General features: G+C 43.7%; 6 protein-coding genes across 7 annotated transcripts; 4 read left to right on the forward strand and 2 right to left on the reverse strand.

The window, feature by feature from the left end:
* Positions 1–127: 127 nt before the first annotated feature.
* LOC6534835 (peritrophin-44) lies at positions 128–5,549 on the reverse strand. The gene is made up of 3 exons (XM_002095471.4): positions 5,200–5,549; positions 1,222–1,394; positions 128–1,161 (listed from the first exon to the last, which is right to left on the reverse strand). Exons 2-3 carry the CDS (start codon positions 1,226–1,228, stop codon positions 164–166), a joined length of 1,005 nt encoding a protein of 334 aa, XP_002095507.2. The 5' UTR covers positions 1,229–1,394; positions 5,200–5,549; the 3' UTR covers positions 128–163.
* On the forward strand, positions 2,708–4,730 carry LOC6534836 (peritrophin-44). 2 transcript variants are annotated; one of them, XM_015195379.2, is made up of 2 exons: positions 2,708–2,813; positions 3,564–4,730. In XM_015195379.2, exons 1-2 carry the CDS (start codon positions 2,807–2,809, stop codon positions 4,604–4,606), a joined length of 1,050 nt encoding a protein of 349 aa, XP_015050865.1. In that variant the 5' UTR covers positions 2,708–2,806; the 3' UTR covers positions 4,607–4,730. The 2 variants fall into 2 exon arrangements, with proteins under 2 accessions (XP_015050865.1, XP_002095508.1); XM_002095472.3 differs by lacking the exon at positions 2,708–2,813 and adding an exon at positions 2,910–3,056.
* Positions 5,550–5,610: 61 nt separating the features above from the next.
* Positions 5,611–7,171, forward strand: LOC6534837 (peritrophin-48). Its single transcript, XM_002095473.3, has 2 exons — positions 5,611–5,720; positions 6,016–7,171. Exons 1-2 carry the CDS (start codon positions 5,711–5,713, stop codon positions 7,083–7,085), a joined length of 1,080 nt encoding a protein of 359 aa, XP_002095509.1. The 5' UTR covers positions 5,611–5,710; the 3' UTR covers positions 7,086–7,171.
* Positions 7,172–8,037: 866 nt separating this feature from the next.
* On the reverse strand, positions 8,038–10,361 carry LOC6534838 (peritrophin-48). Its single transcript, XM_002095474.4, has 2 exons — positions 10,237–10,361; positions 8,038–9,903 (listed from the first exon to the last, which is right to left on the reverse strand). The coding sequence occupies exons 1-2, from the start codon at positions 10,238–10,240 to the stop codon at positions 8,831–8,833; spliced, it is 1,077 nt and encodes a 358-aa protein (XP_002095510.1). The 5' UTR covers positions 10,241–10,361; the 3' UTR covers positions 8,038–8,830.
* Positions 10,362–12,422: 2,061 nt separating this feature from the next.
* Positions 12,423–13,945, forward strand: LOC6539420 (peritrophin-48). The gene is made up of 2 exons (XM_039374511.1): positions 12,423–12,490; positions 12,551–13,945. The coding sequence occupies exons 1-2, from the start codon at positions 12,487–12,489 to the stop codon at positions 13,885–13,887; spliced, it is 1,341 nt and encodes a 446-aa protein (XP_039230445.1). The 5' UTR covers positions 12,423–12,486; the 3' UTR covers positions 13,888–13,945.
* A 709-nt stretch (positions 13,946–14,654) lies between these two features.
* On the forward strand, positions 14,655–16,705 carry LOC6539418 (peritrophin-48). Its single transcript, XM_039373878.1, has 4 exons — positions 14,655–14,671; positions 14,968–15,074; positions 15,158–15,735; positions 16,073–16,705. Exons 1-4 carry the CDS (start codon positions 14,655–14,657, stop codon positions 16,577–16,579), a joined length of 1,209 nt encoding a protein of 402 aa, XP_039229812.1. The 3' UTR covers positions 16,580–16,705.
* Positions 16,706–16,878: the final 173 nt, after the last annotated feature.

Consider the following 16,878-nt stretch of genomic DNA (forward strand, 5'->3'; position numbering starts at 1 on the left):
CTTAGGTAAACGTAGAACGATGCTTATAACAGCCTTTATTTTTTAATCTTAGAAAATGCAGTAATATATAGATGTTGTCTATATCTATGACAATCAAAGTTTCACACTCCCTGAACTCCTTTACCAATTGCATTGAATTTTGAGCTTTATTTTAAGTACTTCTTTACGACTTGCAAGCGGTGTATGTCTGTACACTTGGAGTGCATGCTCCCAGCTCCTCGTTAAAGAAGTAGTTGCCGCAGGAGTTCTCGGCCACCGTGACTCCGCCGGAGCAGCTCAGATAGTTGCGGCAGCCCTTTGTGGCACTTTCGACAAAACTAGCAGTTCGACCGTCGCAGCGATCGTACGAGCACTTGACCGAAGTGGGGGCTATGCACATCTGGCTGGTCGCATCGAAGAATTTATCCTGGGGACACTGGTTCCACTGGGGATTCGCGTCCGGGGTGCCATCCTTTTGCTTGGCGCAGTAGAAGTAGCCGCGACAGGTGGCTTCGTCTGCGACGAACTTGTTTTCGTAGGGCTTACTGGCCTTGCCGCAGACATCCGTGGGCAGTGGATGGGCATCGCAATCCACCAGAGCCTTGGACACACACTCGCCCGTGCTGGCCTGGTAATAGGTTTTCGAGCATGTCTTGTCCTTCAGGACGCCCTTCTCACAGACGTGATACATGTTGCATCCCTGTAGGTTGTCGAAGTTGACAGAATTCTTTACAATGTTGCAGTACTCGAAGGTACTGGTGGTGCAATCCGATTCGTATTGACGGGAACACATCTGGGTGGTGGCATTAAAGTGGGTGTCCTGCGGACAGGTGCCGTACATGGGCGTGTCCTCATCCGCACAGTAATAATAGCCATAGCAGGACTTGGGATCGGCCAGGAATTGTGTGGTCCGATCCTCGCAGGAAATCGAGCAGCTGGACGTGGATGTGGACAGTGATTTCACGCATTTGCCCGTGTCCTTGTCGAAAAACGGAGTAGATCCCGTACATCTACTGTAGTGGCTCACGGAATCGATGCACGTGATCGACTGACTGCAGGACTCGGGATCTCGGATCACCGTATTATTGGAGAACAAGCGGCAGATGTCTTCACCCCGGGCAGTTACCAAATCTAGGGTTTGCAGCAGTAGCAGCAGTGCTACGCCCAGGATAGCTCTCGGTGCTATAATTTCAAAACGAAATAGGGTTAGTTTAAGCCAATGGCAGTTTGAAATCTACTGACTTTCCATCACAGCTCAACTTTAGACGAAGCATAAACTCGTACTGAATCCGAACGACGACCAACGATTACTTATATCAGAGGATCAGAAGCAATCCAGAGCATTATTTTTGCTGGCCAGATAAGCGGATTGCTTTTAAGGGGTACGTAAATGGGTAGAATGGGTTTTCCTATTCCTTAATTATAAGTTAGAAAAATACAATAAAATCTTTTGATTATTTAAAGGTTCTTGAGTGCTTTGTACATTGTTTTGAAGGAAAATATATATCTTTTTTTTAATTTGGCTGGTGAAATTGTATTTGTGATGAGAATAGATAAATATCATTCGCCCTGCCCCAATAATTTTATTTTTCATGTCTTAAGCACTGGGCAGATATCAGTCATTACGACTGATATTTTTTATGAACAATTTGGAGATTGGCAATTGCTCACGGGTAAATCAAATAGGAAGTAGATAAGATATAATTTAGCCAACAAATATAAGTAAAAATAATAGCAAGATCAGCTGGCCTAATTCATAAGATCTAGTGGGTTAATAGAGAACGTACCCTCTTCAAAATACCAAAATACATATTTCAGCTTTCTACCAACTAAAAATAAAAAATTAGTAAGTATGTAGCTTGAACTATTATTTGAGAATATTGAAGAATTGTTATATTAGTGCAGTTAGATAGATAGGAAGACAAAATATTTTAAAACGGAAAGACTACTATGAGTTGATTGACAAAAAATTTAATTACATACTTATGGGCAAATTTAAAAAGGGCAAAAACTCGCTTTTAGGCGAAACAATAAAATAAGGCGACATAGATGAACTAATTCAAAATAATTTAACTGAAAATAAAACTGTTAAATACGATAGGTATTTTTAATAAACATAAATTCTTCTTTTTATATTGTTTTCATCTTCTGGACTAGATTTAACTGTGCTACGAATGCATTCAGAAACTCAACATTGTAGGTTCCGGAACTAATAAATATGTATAATTAATATAAATACCTAAATATACATAATAATAATTATTAACACATCGAGTAGTTGCACGCACTTTCTGTTCAGTAGATTGAACTTTTTTAGTTAAAGCAGTTTTTATAGACGAGCAATTAATATACATGCACATTTGTAATTCGGTAATTTTTCCTCAGAACCTGATAACTTCCAGAGAAAAGAAAAGGAAAGACAAGTCAAGAGCCGAATTGCGATTCAAATTGAGATATCTGACTAATGTCGTGTTGCTGAAATGACTACCGAGATACCAGGGAAACACCACTGAGTGATCAATAAGAGCCGTGACATTTCCCCGCCTTCTCGAGGTTCTTTGAAATTAAAAAACAATTATAGACAAAGAGGGTTCGCAATCAGCAGCTGATAATCCGAATTCCGCCAGGGCTGTCATGTGAAAAACGTATAAAATATAAAATAGACGACATCTAAAGTAATATATACACATACACATAAAAACGGACAGGTCCGCTGGCCAAGATTCGATTCGAGCTTATAAGTCAGTCCATTTTGGCCGGGTCCGCTAGTTCCACTTTCGACGTCCAACGCTGTTGAACCGGGAGCTAAGCCAAAAATTTCTGAAGGATGGAAGGTGCGTGGTTTACCCCAGACCTTAGAATCTTATCAAGCTTTAATTTCGATACTAACGCCCTACTGGCAGCGGGCTTATCTGGCTGACAATTTTTTAATTACCCACCCTGTTCTCGCCGCGAATCGCCAACTATAAAAACGCAAAGGCTGCAATTGATTGAGTTAGTAACGAAATCGGAACGTTCGCTTCAGTCGTCGATCAAGCGAATTGGTCCCCAAAAAAATTACCATTCCAAGATGGGAGGTACGTTGGCTCGCAGAACGGATACACTTATCTCTGGTGAACTTGAATTTAAAAAGTGGTTTTTAAGGAGTGGAAACAGATTTGAATCCCGCTGAATATGAGTGAAATTTGTATAGATACACGTTAGCATGTTACCCTACATTCTCCTGTAGAGGTTTAAGTAATTTAAACAGCTATTATTCAAATCGAGTTTTCCCTTTTTCCTTACATTTACTTTTATCCAAACAGGATGACAGTAGTAGGTAAAATAGAAAGCGGCTTTACCAATGTAAAAGACGCTTACAAAACTTTTTGAATTGAAAATATTGCAAAGAAAGTGAGTGTTTGTTTTCATTATTCAACATAGAAAATAGAAAGGAAAAATTACTGGCATGCTGATGAAGAAAAGAATTAACATAGGTGGTACAACAATAATATTATCAGGACTTGAGGAATGCACCATTTCTATTTCAGTTCATATATTTTATCTAATTCCTATTTCACGTTGCATCTGCCTTCCCCATTTAGCATTCAATGTTAGGATCTGTGTCGTGGCGGCCTGTCTTTTCCTGGCGTCGCAGGCCACCGGCTACACGATGGACGATCTGTGCAAACAGTGGTCGGGCACTGGCTACATCGGCAATCCGAGCAACTGCCGTGGTTGGGGATACTGCAAGAACCAGCAGACTGTGAAGTGGGGTACCTGTGGTGACGAACTTGTCTTTAACGCGCAGACCGGAAGCTGTGAATACGCCACTACCACGCCGTGCTCCACCAGTGCCGTGCAAACTTGCTCCGCAATCAAATCTCCCATTTATGTGGCCAATTTGTTGAACTGCACCGAATACGCCCATTGCGATGGCCAGGGCAAAATCGCCTATGGCGATTGCGGCGTTGGAGGCGTCTTTTCGGAGTCCACCACGAGCTGTAAGTGGGGACCCGCCTGCCCGCAGGATAACATCTGCCGGTTCATGCCGTCCAACATCTTTGTTGGCGATCCGAATAAGTGCGGCAACTACATAAACTGCATCAATGGCTATGGCACTTCGACCGCATGTACCGAGTCCCCGAGTATATACTACAATGCAGCCACTGGCAAATGCCAGTCGACTAATCCGTGCACCGGCGGCAACACAAACAGTGGAGATTCCCAGTTTACTGTTGGACAAATAAGTGAAGAGGCATGTAACACAGAGGACTTTGATGCTGCAGAGGCCCTTACTGTAGACGGGGAAACGGTTGATTATAAGTACGTTAGTGATTCTGAAACCTGCTATGGTTACTACTACTGTGCAAAAGCCGGAGCCCTTGGCTATTGGAACCAATGTCCCACCGGTACCCAGTTCAATAGTAAGCTGGGCAAGTGCGTCTCGCCAGCCTCCTTTGTGTGTACCCATAACCGATGTGGAAACGTTAACAGCAAATTCATGGCCGTTGAGGGTTGTCTGAGCTACACGATCTGTTCCAGCGGAGCAACCGCTAGTTGTCCCTCCACATCGAAGTACTACGACGAGGTGAACAATATCTGCACCAACACAATCCCCAAATACACTATTTGTTCGTCGACGTAGACGTATTGAGCGAGTATATCCTCTAACCAGTCTCCATTGCGAGCTATCCTTTATGAAATGCATACATAAATCCCAATGCTAAAGGCATTCAAAAGATACTAATAAAAATGTTGACTTCGTCCAATCGAATTTCGTTTACATAGGGTTAGGCGAATTGTTGCATAATTATTTGCTTATTTCGGTAACAGAAAACGGGTGTATTTAGTTATTTATATTAAGTACTGGGCATCAGAATTCAGAACTAGCATGTATGGTATCTACATAGGGAACTTGACATAATTGACAATGCCATATGCAATGCCCAATATCTACTATATACATATATGTATCAGATAAAGGTTGAACAGTAAAACCCCATTGCTTTGGAAATTTCTGGAAGGTAAACATGATTGACGTCAACACTTATATATTGTTTTGATTCCAGTACTTTAAAGTATAGTATAGTGTACTGGGCGTCTGGAACTATCGATACATACGCGAGTCGCCAACTTATTGGTATTTAATTGTGGGATCAAAAGATGATACATAATATTGAAAAACAGTATAATAAAAGTTAGATTACAGGTTCCGAAAGGCCCTGAATATACATATACATGCGTATTGAGATATTCGATGAGTCTAAACTAATCAGGGAGCTTGGTCCTAGCATGAGTATTCCAGCGATTCTCAGATGTTCGAGAACCGTCAATGCCCCTGACGGAGATCTTGGCGTGACATATGCAATTTCCTTATCAATTCGGGGCCGTTGATCGGTGCGATACCGATGCGATACCGATGCGATACCACCACCACCAGGAGTCTGTTCTTCTACGAAAGAGGCAATTCCGATGTTATTGCCGTGTAATTTACATGCGGCCCCGCTGTTGTACATCAGAAAATCAAAAATCGGAAAACAAAAAATCAACGCTATCTTCGACCTCTGATTGAGATAGCGTGTGCATTTTGGAAATTGTTTTTCGCCGAACAAAACCGAGCAGAATGGCCTTTGCATATTTAAGAGCTCCAGCCTCCTAACGTGCAGTATCATTTGAGTTGTGAGTGCCGCCACGATCGCAACGGGACGTTCGAGAAAACAGGATACAAGTTAACCCAAGGATATACAACATGAATAGAGGTATACTTAAGTGGGACTCCACTTTCGGCAGAAGTCATCAGATCTTTCGAGAACCGTTACAGTTTGTGTAGATGATTAACGAAAGGATGCCTCTTTCAAGATATACCGATTCTTCGAACAATAGGTTTTTTTTAGTTTATAGGGCTTACGTGAACGAGAATAATTTTTAATCCATTGCTCCCAAATTGAAATTTAAAAGTTGCCTTAGAGGCTGTAGGTTACTAATAGTAAATACATTGCATATTTCATCCTGTTCCTGACAAAGATTCCCCACGATTTCCGGTTCTCCTTGTAGCTAGCGGTGTCCTATCGCTGCTGTTTGTGGCCAGTGCCCTGGGCGGCGTGATCGAGGACTTTGAGTACCTATCGGTGGTCGAGATGTGCGATCTGCTGCCGCAGGATACAAGCTTCCTGCGACCGAATACCTGCGACAACTGGGTGCGGTGCGCCACCAACTACAGCGTGCTGGAGCAGGGCGGCTGTGCCGCAGGACTGAACTACAATAAGGAGCTGGGTCGCTGCATCCTGGCATCCTCCAGCGCCTCGGTGTGTCCCTATGCCGACGGTATTGTGGACCAGCCCCAGAACCTGTGCGCCAACGAAACCGAAGGCGCCTTCATCGTGGACCCCAGCAGCAGCGATTGCCGCGGCTACATCTTGTGCAAATCGCACAAGCAGATCAAGGCCAACTGTCCCAACGAGCTGATCTTCCACCCCGCATCGAGGTCCTGCGTGTACGAGAAGCAGTACCATTGTCCCGTCAGCCAGACGAAGAAGACCAGTCCCGCCTGCCGGTCGCTGCCGAACAACACCCGTCTGGCCGATCCCGTCCATTGTGACCAGTACTACGAGTGCGTCAGCGAGGTCTTGCACAGCAGATCCTGCCCACTGGCGAGTGCCTACGACGCGAGCCTCGGCTACTGCGTGGATGTGGCCGAGGTGTCCTGCTACGAGAGCGCCGCCCTACCGGAACCGGAAAACATCTTCTGCCTGGACAATGCCACGGGATCCGCTCGCGTTGGCTACTTTGCCGACGAAGAGTCCTGCTCCCACTACTATATCTGTGGAAACCCCGTCGCCGGCAAGCACGACACGGAGCCCAAGCACCTGAGCTGTCCTTTGGGCCAGTACTTCGACTTCGAGAAGCTCTCCTGCCGCGACAGACTCAACGTGCGCTGCCAGCTGGACAGGTGTGTGGGCACCAACACGACCTACGTAAACATCGCCGGCGATTGCCAGAGCTATGGACGTTGCTCCGGCGGAAGGACCGTTAGCGTGGGCCAGTGCCCAACTGGTTACTACTTCGACGAGCGCAACCAGGGCTGCACCCAGACCAACTACCACTACATCGCCTGCTCCGTGTAGGCTGCTCCATGTCCCATGCCTTAACCAATCGCATCCAATTTAAATCCCTAATAAATCGATCCAATTCTTGGTGGAGGTCAAATGCATTGCATGAACGGAATTAATGGTGGGAAGTGTAAAATGATATGACTTTTATTCATTTTCCTGTTACTACATTGAAACCTGAAACGTATATATTGTTTACCCAGGGTATCCACGGCTCTATGAAGATTTTTATCCAAATACCAACAGTTATTTGTGGTTTTAATGATCTGATACATACCTTTTCCATCCTAATCCTAAACCGTCTGCTTAAAGCTGTACAAGCGTGAGTCCATCTAAAAATTTAGTTCCCGAAAGAGTGGAATAGAAAATGTTTCTTTAACTTTTAAAGAAAATATATGAGTTTATGAACCAGAGGATACTGTGCTTTTTTTGGATTGATAAAACTACGAGTTTGAAAATGTCCATTAGCGAAACGAAGACGGCGTGATAAAATTCTTCTGGCAACGCTTTTGCTATCAAAACTGCGCCACACAACGATTCATATTTGGCAATCTGTTTTCGTGATACTTCCACTGCCCAAAAAATTATCAGTTTTTAATTAAAATTGTACCTCAGTAGAGGGTTCGGAGAATTTCAACCCGATTCCTGATAGTCCGATAATGAATTCGCCACCCGGCGCTGCCACGATCGGTTATTTCCGCGTTGGCCATGAGGCGAGCAAGATGTATCCAACGCACAAGGCTCGTTTTCTGTCCTACACAGACTTCTATCACTAATTTAATTCAATTATAAAGTCTGGTGGTTAAAGTAAGACCACAAATAGCGGTTGAGTGTTCAAATGAATTATGGACTAACGAATTCATAAACACCAAATATGTTTATTTTAATACGGCAGTCATTTAATGGTACCAGTCCACAGGGCGGATGATTTATTTGTTTGTGGTGCAGGTCCCGTATTCAGATGTTGTATAAAATGTTATACGCTTTGGCAACTTTTAAGCCTCGCTGAACTGTATTTGAACGGACTTGATTACCATTGCATAACGAAGAAATATGATAACATCCTTAAAACTCAATAACTTAAGTTATCTTGTTATATCACCTCATATACATATATGACGCCTATTGAAGACAGTGCTTAGAATACTCAACTGTGTAGTATGTTAGTTTCGTACTTTTCCATTCAACTCTCCTATTGCTGTTCAGTTGTTCACCGTGGTATTCGCTGATATCACTTATGAGCCATGAATGGGTTCCAATGTCTACCTCCCTGGTACTTTCCCACCGCCAATTTACCAAGTGGTGTTCTTGGGTATGACATCACGGTTTTATGTTATCGAAAGTGTTCCTCGGCAATCGATTCAAGGAAATCTTAGCCTAGGAATGATCTGGTAACCTAATCGTTATTGCGGCTGATTACACCACTTATATTTATTGAATCGGCGTTGAAAAACAAACTGTCTAATTAAAACTGATTGCGTACGTCGCTCACGAGACCAGAATGTTGCTGATAGTGCCATTCATAAGCCGACGCTTTCTGGCAGGCGGGATAAGATATAGCTCGGATGGTTCACGAATGAGTCAGTTTATAAACGATTTCATTAGTTTAAGTGTATAACTAAGCTTTTCGAAATAATCAATTCATACTTAAGTACATTGCAATTTGGTTGAGCTATTATAGGAGTAGTCCAATCAATTCGACGAAATCTAAACAAAGAGTTGATCTACGCCTGATAACAGGCGTACCTTTACCTAGCTGCTCACGACTCCGGGATGGAGATGGTGCCATCATTCACGGCCGTCAGCTGCTCGACTTGGAACCGAGTGGTTTCCTCCGTTATCTGGCAGGCGGTATATGATATGACCTGGGTGGTGCACCGCTGGGTAATTTCGTCAAAGTACTCGTCCTGCGGACAGGTTCCCTGACCAATGGCTATGCCATCCTGGCAGATCGAGTAACCCCTGCATCCATCATCCGACTCGTTGGCCAGCTGTATGGTGGAATTGCCCAATCCCACGCAGCGATCGTAGCCGCACTTCACTTTGGACCGCGGGACACAGGCACCACCATCGGTGGCCAAGAAAAATCTTCCGTCGGAGCAGGTGCCATGCTCCAGCGAGAACTCTCCATCGCCCAAGTCCTTGCAGTAGTAGTAGCCATTGCAGGTCTTGTTATCGGATATGAATCCACCCGTATCTGGACATACACCCTTCTCGCTGATATCTGGCACTGGCACAAAGTCACACTCCACATCCTGCGGATAATCGCACTGCGCCGAGGAGGCCTTGAAGTAGAAGGTGCCCGGACAGGTTCCATTGATCACCTGGCCACCCCAGCACATCTGATAGCCATTGCAGTTGTCCGTGTCCTTGACAAAGACTCCATCCGGCAGGATATTGCAGTAGCTATCCGGGTCCATCTTATTCGAGCACGGAAAGTCCCGGATGCAGTCTTGCGTGCCCGGATTGAAGTTCATTCCAGTGTTGCACACTCCGTGCGTCCCCTTGCCATCCTTGCAGTAGTAGTAGCCGTTGCAGGAGTACGGATCAGCCGCAAATCCGGTGGGCAGAGCAGCGCACGGATCACTGGACAGACACTTGACGCTACTGGAACTCAGGCATTTCTGGCTCTCCCTGTCGTAGAAGAGTCCAGTGTCACAGCTTCCACTCACTGCGCTCCCATCGATGCACTGAATCCACGAGTTGCACGCCCGAGGATCGTTCATCTTGGTGCCGTTGACCACCAGGCTGCATATAAGCGTTGCATTAAAGGTCAGGGCCCCAGATATCATGGGGATCATGATGAGTCCGATAATAAAGATGAACGTTGTGTCTGTTTGGAATAAAAGGCTTTTAGTACGATATTCAATATATATAAAAATAATTTATATTTTTTTATTTATTATATAAGTCAGATTTTATTGTTGGCTATGTGTGTAAAATTGCACGGGAAGTATGCTATGGTTTGATGTACATCCTTGATTTTGTTTGTTACAAACTTGATAATGAATGGAAATCCATTTTTATGACTTATAAATGTTAAACAATGTTAATTGTTAATGTTAAAATGTAATAAACAAAAATATACGAAATTGTAATTCCTCATTAATAAAGCAATGTAATGATGTGATCAGAAATGTGCCAGTGCACTGCAGTAGATACTCACCCATCTCGAGTTTAGAAAACTTTTGGTATTCCAAGAAGCGGGTAGCTTTTAACGGCGAAAGAGGAAAAGAACGTCTAACTGGATGCCTTCCAAGTTTGCCAATAAATACATTGCAAAAGACCACGCTTACCTTAACTTTTTTTTCGTTTTCCGAAAGGTCTATAAAGTTTGGTTGCTCCAACTTAGTCTAGAACTGTCGTCAGTGGCTAAAATGGACACATGGCGTATTCATATTTCAGTTTTATCAGATTCGGTTAATTCCAAATTTGACAAGTGATACATTTTGCCAATGCCGCCGCGCATTTTTATTATTTTTGTCACCTCTAGTTTTTTTTAGTATTCGTTACCGTATTCGTTTGTCTATAATTATTATCTTTCGGTCTACTAGATTGGGTCTAATTTAATTTATTACCTACATATATGTACAGTAATGGACTTTATATTAAAATCAAAGGTGATGAATCAGGTGCACACGAAATTATGTTATTAATAGTCCACGACGACTAACTCTTGTTGGCATATGCATGTACATATGAACGACATCGGTAGTGTCAATAGGCCAAGATTACTGTTTAAAATATAAACAAATATTTTTCGTGGAGTTCTTTTCGATTTAACTAATTGTATGGTATAACCTGGCAATTTTTGTTTTATTATACCCGTTACTCGTAGAGTAAAAGGGTATACTAGATTCGTTGAAAAGTATGTAACAGGCAGAAGGAAGCGTTTCCGACCATATAAAGTATATATATTCTTGATCAGGATCAATATCCGAGTCGATTTGGCCATGTCCGTCTGTCCGTCCGTCTGTCCGTCTGTCCGTCTGTCCGTATGAACGTCGAGATCTCAGGAACTACAAAAGCTAGAAAGTTGAGATTAGGCATACAGACTCCAGGGACATAGACGCAGCGCAAGTTTATCGAATCATGCTGCCACGCCCACTCTAACGCCCACAAACCGCCCAAAACTGCGACGCCCACACTTTTAAAAAATGTTTTAATATTTTTTCATTTTTGTATTGGTCTTGTAATTTTCTATCGATTTGCAAAAAAACTTTTTGCCACGCCCACTCTAACGCCCACAAACCGCCCAAAACTGCCACGCCCACACTTTTGAAAAATGTTTTAATATTTTTTCATTTTTGTATTGGTCTTGAAAATTTCTATCGATTTGCAAAAAAACTTTTTGCCACGCCCACTTTAACGCCCACAAACCGCCCAAAGCTGCCACGCCCACCCTTTTGAAAAATGTTTTGATATTTTTTCATTTTTGTATTAGTCTTGTAAATTTCTATCAATTCGCCAAAAAAAATTTTGGCCACGCCCACTCTAACGCCCACAAACCGCCAAAAACTGTCCTTCGCACTTACACTAGCTGAGTAACGGGTATCAGATAGTCGGGGAACTCGACTATAGCGTTCTCTCTTGTTATGAACTAGGGACACCAACAAGTTCGCTTAAGATTTCATTTGATTACTTGCACCTGCCTTCTATAAGAATGCTAAACATTTTTACTGCGAGTATCTAATAGTTGAGGAACTCCGCTATAGCGTTCTCTATTTTTTAATAGTTAACCCATACGACCAACATAAATGTTCCGATAATAACAAATAATGGCAGGAATCGCCAGAGTTAGTCATTATTCTTAAATACAAACTGTGCGGGCTAGTACCATATAAAAGGAAGGCAATTTGAAGCTAATTTAGATTACTCTAATCTCATTTCGCTTAATTGATTTGTGCGAAAACAAACAAAAACACTATGAACACTTCAAAATGTATTAATATGTTTGGGGATCCTGTGGATAACTTCTTAATTAAATAATATAATTTATTTAAAAAGAAATCGGTTTTAAATTTAGCCAGGTACATATATTCTGGTACAAATGGAGAGAACAATGCAAATTTTACCGCATTGCTCTACATATGTATTTTTGAAACGCAATACAAAACATATATTTAAATAAAATTAATTGAAGTAGCTACCTTTCTTTCAGTTCGAGTTCCGTGGAATTCTTATCCACACAAAACTTTGTTGATTTGTCAAAAGGGCCATCGATCATGCAAAAAGTTCGTTGGCTTCACTTGCGATACATCACAAAGTGGATTCCCTGAGTTGAAGGGTCGTCGATCAACTTGGACAGTCCAGCGGATCGAAGATAACTTCTGGCTGGACTGCAAATAAAAGCCAAGGAAGTCCATCAACCAGAAACAGTATTCAACTAGGAGCCACCAAAAGAAGAAGCAAAACAATGGGTAATTTAGGAATTAAGCAAGAAACTTAAGAATAAAAATGAATATATTCCATGTTTCCAGGTGGACAAAAAGCAACTATCCTCGCTGCCGTGGCGCTAGTGATCGCCTTTGCCGCTCCAGCAACAGCCGATGTGAACGTCACCGCCTTGTGCCTGCTGGTCAGAAATGGTAACTACGTGGCCAGCCAGTTGGACTGCTCGACCTACTACCAGTGCCAGGGATCCTCGTTCACGGCCATGTCCTGTCCCCAGGGCTACTATTTCGACAAGAATGCCCAGCAGTGCACAGGCTCTGTGCCGAGCACCTGCACCAGCAACACCGATCCCTGTCAGGGCAAGGCGGTGGGATCCTTCGCGGCATCCAGTACGTCCTGCGGGGGCTACTACTACTGCGGAGCCTCCGGCGCTGTGAGGGGCAGTTGTCCTGCTGGCGAGAACTTCAATCCCACCACAATGGCTTGTGTGTACCGGAACAATTACCCATGCACCGAGTCCTCCGGCAGTAGCTCTACTGTGTCGGTCGCCCTCAAACTGTGCAATCTCGTCGAGAATGGCGTCTACTTCGGCAGCCCTTCCGACTGCAGTGGCTGGAACTTCTGCAAGGACAACGTGCTGCACTCGGGATCTTGCGAAACTGGTCTAGTGTTCAATGTGCAGGCCAGCAACTGCGGCTACAAGACGGCCTCCTCCTGCGCCCAGGTCACCAATGATCCATCCCTGACCGGAGTGTCTGCTCCAACCACTTGCTCCTCGGACGGATCGATGATCGCAGCCACCGCATGCAACCAGTACTACATGTGCTCCGCCGGCAACTATCAGCTGATGACCTGCCCCTCGGGTTACTACTATGATACCATCTCGAAGGCGTGTGTGACCAGGATGCAAGCGAGGAACAACTGCGACAGATGTGTTGGCACCACTGCGACCTTCGTGAACGCCTACTCGACAACCAACTGCTCTGATTACCTGTACTGCGTGAACGGTGTCCAGAAGGCCGTGGAGAGCTGCCCCGTAAACTACTACTTTAATGAGAACTCCGGAGGCTGCGTAAGCGGTGTGGAGCCCACGTTCCTCTGCTGCAATCCCACGAAGAGCGATGGAAATACGACGACGTCCTCTGGAACGTCCACTGGATCAACTTCCACTGGCTCGTCTTCCACTGGATCGACTTCCACTGGCTCGACTTCCACTGGATCGTCTTCCACTGGCTCGACTTCCACTGGATCGACTTCCACTGGATCGTCTTCCACTGGCTCGACTTCCACTGGATCGACTTCCACTGGATCGTCTTCCACTGGCTCGACTTCCACTGGATCGACTTCCACTGGATCGTCTTCCACTGGATCGACGTCCACTGGCTCGACTTCAACTGACTCGAAATCCTCAACCACAAAATAATTTAAATAGCAGTTCTGCCAAAAATAAAATGCTTTATATAATTTTGCAACAAAAAAAATTTCAATGTATATTGATGTAAATATTAATATGATGTGATAAGTATCATTCAAGGTAGGCAACTTAATTAAACGCATCCCTTTATAAGTACAGCATTTAAAGTAAGTAAAGTGTGGACGAGTATAAGAATACTCCTTTATAGAATATATTTTCTTTATTAGGATTATTAGGATTTAAAGTTGCCATTAGGAACTCAAAAAAAATATCCGGCATTAATACGCTAGTGACGTCTTATTTGAGCAATTCGCCTAAGAAACAATTAAAACTGTCACCAAACCCGGAAAGAATAAAGGGAAATTTCCATCGAACGAAGATCCCAAAAACATACCATCAACACTTTATAAACGCCATTTGGCATGGTAATAAAGACGAAAGTAAAGATTACCTGAGCGAAAAGTTTTTCATAGCCAACCACGTTTACTGGCCAGCGTCATCGTCCTACAAAAGAGATAAGAGTCCATTCAATCGAATGTGTAGCTTTCAAAGTTAAGCAATATAAAAAAATATAAAAAAAAATTAAGCCATTTGTTAGAAGAAGACTATGTTAGAAAAAACTATTCTTTGTACAATTCTTTCATTTAAGTGAGTAGCATGAATTAAGGCAAAATGGTGTATTACAATTTAACTAGGATCGTTCTAAATTACATTATATTATCCCGAATGCAACCCCTACTTTTGAGAAATATTACAACCCTAGGTTCAACTACACGATGTCATACTTTCCAAGGTAGAATTACATCATTGATAAAGAGGTAGCTGCGTCCATTGTTTTTTTTTAATTATTAAGTTGCGGAACAGATAGAAATAAAGAACGATAAAAACCTTCTAGCGCTTAATACAACTATACTTTAATTAAAATTGGTTTAATAACAACCCGAAAAGATGTTCAGCGTCTATCTGGCAGAATAAATAAAAAATTGGACAATGTTTTACTGTCTATAATTCCGGAGAATAGCTGGGCTTATCTACATTCAATTTACGATCTTGATGGCCAAGTTCGAAGCGTAGACCTATAAAAACCAGGCAATGGGAAAACTCCACCATCAGTCTTCGACAACCTTTCATTGGCCGATACAAGTGGTATTCGATCCCTAACAGCCGCAAAAAGTATTACCAATTAACAATGAAAGGTAAGTGTTTTACATAGGATATTACGCCGAAGAATAATCCGAAGGGTTTTCGTTAATTGACTTGAGTGATTTTCGGCTTGCAGGCAAACTTCTTCTGGCCACGATCTTGTGCCTGATGGGCGTCCAAGCCTTGGGCGAGGACATTCTGGAAGGAAACTACAACGTTACGGCCGTCTGCACGGCGGTTAAAGTCGGAACCCAGCTGGGCAGCATAGAGTCCTGCCAGACTTACTACGTCTGCAAGTCCACCGGACCCGAGAAGGCCTCGTGCCAAACAGGCTACTCGTACGATTACCAGAGAAGCTCCTGCTATCCAAGCAGCGAGGTATCATGCTACTGGGGCGTTGAGAATCCCTGTGGTGGCAAGAATGCCACCTGGGTGCCAAACACTGCCGTTTGCGGTGGATGGTTCTACTGCCTCGACGGCGAGTCGGCGGGCTCCGGAAAATGCCCATCCAACCAGAAATTCGACGCAACCACAGCGGGTTGCACTTATGGATCCTGCGCCACCACCGATTCTACTGATGGAGTCGTACTCGACGACCTCTGCGATGTCGTGCCACCTTCCCTATATTTCGGCGACACTTCGGACTGCACCACCTGGCACTACTGCGAGTCCACCTCCACTGGAATCGTTTTGCGTACGGGTAAATGCGATAATGTGAGTTGCCAATTCCAAAAGTTCAGAATTTAATACGGCTACAGCTCCGTTCCTAGATCCCAAAACCATGTTGCTCCCACAATCCTTGCGGTTTAAGATATGTCCTTGATAGATCCAAAGTTTATGTTTTATAGTTATTGACGAAGTTTTTATTGATAAACTGGCAGCCTGAAAATTAGCCATAGTTGTAAGGGAATTTTGAATTAATTGCTACAAATTATTCGTAGTTTTTACATGCGAAGTGAGCCTACTTCTAGATACTCCCTTTCACAGACGCATCGATCATAATGCATATCCTTTGTATCCTTTAGTGTATGTGACTCACTCTCTTTCGCAGATATACAACGCGCTCACCGGTCAATGTGCCTACTCAAGTACCGGCGCCTGCAGCCGTGTGACCGGAATTCCGCTGAGCGATGGCGCCACAGTTTCCTGCGCCACGAACGGTGATAAGACACCCGATGCGACCGTGTGTGGAAAGTACTATGTGTGCACGAACAAGGTAAATGTGGCCACATACTGCGAGACTGGCTACTACTTCGACGTAAAGACATTCACCTGTCGGACCCGCCAGCTTGCCGTTCCGGTGGAGGGATGCAATCGATGCCAGTATGCTACGACGATGTTTGTAAACGCCGTCAATTCGGACAACTGCTCCACCTACTACTACTGCAACAAGGAGGGCCAGGCCACTTTGAACACCTGCCCTGATGACACGTTCTTCAACGAGTCAGCCCAGGGATGCGCGCCCGACGAAAACCTAGAGACTTATGTGGAAAATAACGGAGCCTGCTATGGAGCCACCGCCAGCGATTCGGAGTCAACCACGCCCAGCACCGAATAAGCCCAGTCATCATGCCGGGATTTTAGAAGGGAACTCAACGGCACACGACTAACTGAAAACACGATCCTATTTACCACTTAGTATTCAGTATCTAATAAAAGGCAATAAAGCTATGTTCGCAAGCAATTGGTTGTGATTCTCTTTTTCCCAAAAATAAGTCATAAATTAAAATAAAGATATCAAGAATAATTGTAGTACTACGAAGACTCCGCACGTACTCGGTTTGGCCTTACGCCACTAAGGATATATTTAGATGACTTAGGACCGTATGGTATTTTTAGAAGTGAGCATATCACGCA

This window comes from Drosophila yakuba, chromosome 3L, assembly GCF_016746365.2.
Source record: "Drosophila yakuba strain Tai18E2 chromosome 3L, Prin_Dyak_Tai18E2_2.1, whole genome shotgun sequence".
NCBI classification, from domain to species: Eukaryota; Metazoa; Arthropoda; class Insecta; order Diptera; family Drosophilidae; genus Drosophila; species Drosophila yakuba.

Bases quoted from the DNA above. Each gene is read 5' to 3' on its own strand.
- LOC6539418 (XM_039373878.1), top strand. The intron at 15,075-15,157 runs GTAAGTGTTTTA...TTCGGCTTGCAG, and splicing joins TTACCAATTAACAATGAAAG to GCAAACTTCTTCTGGCCACG. The intron at 15,736-16,072 runs GTGAGTTGCCAA...TCTCTTTCGCAG, and splicing joins GTACGGGTAAATGCGATAAT to ATATACAACGCGCTCACCGG.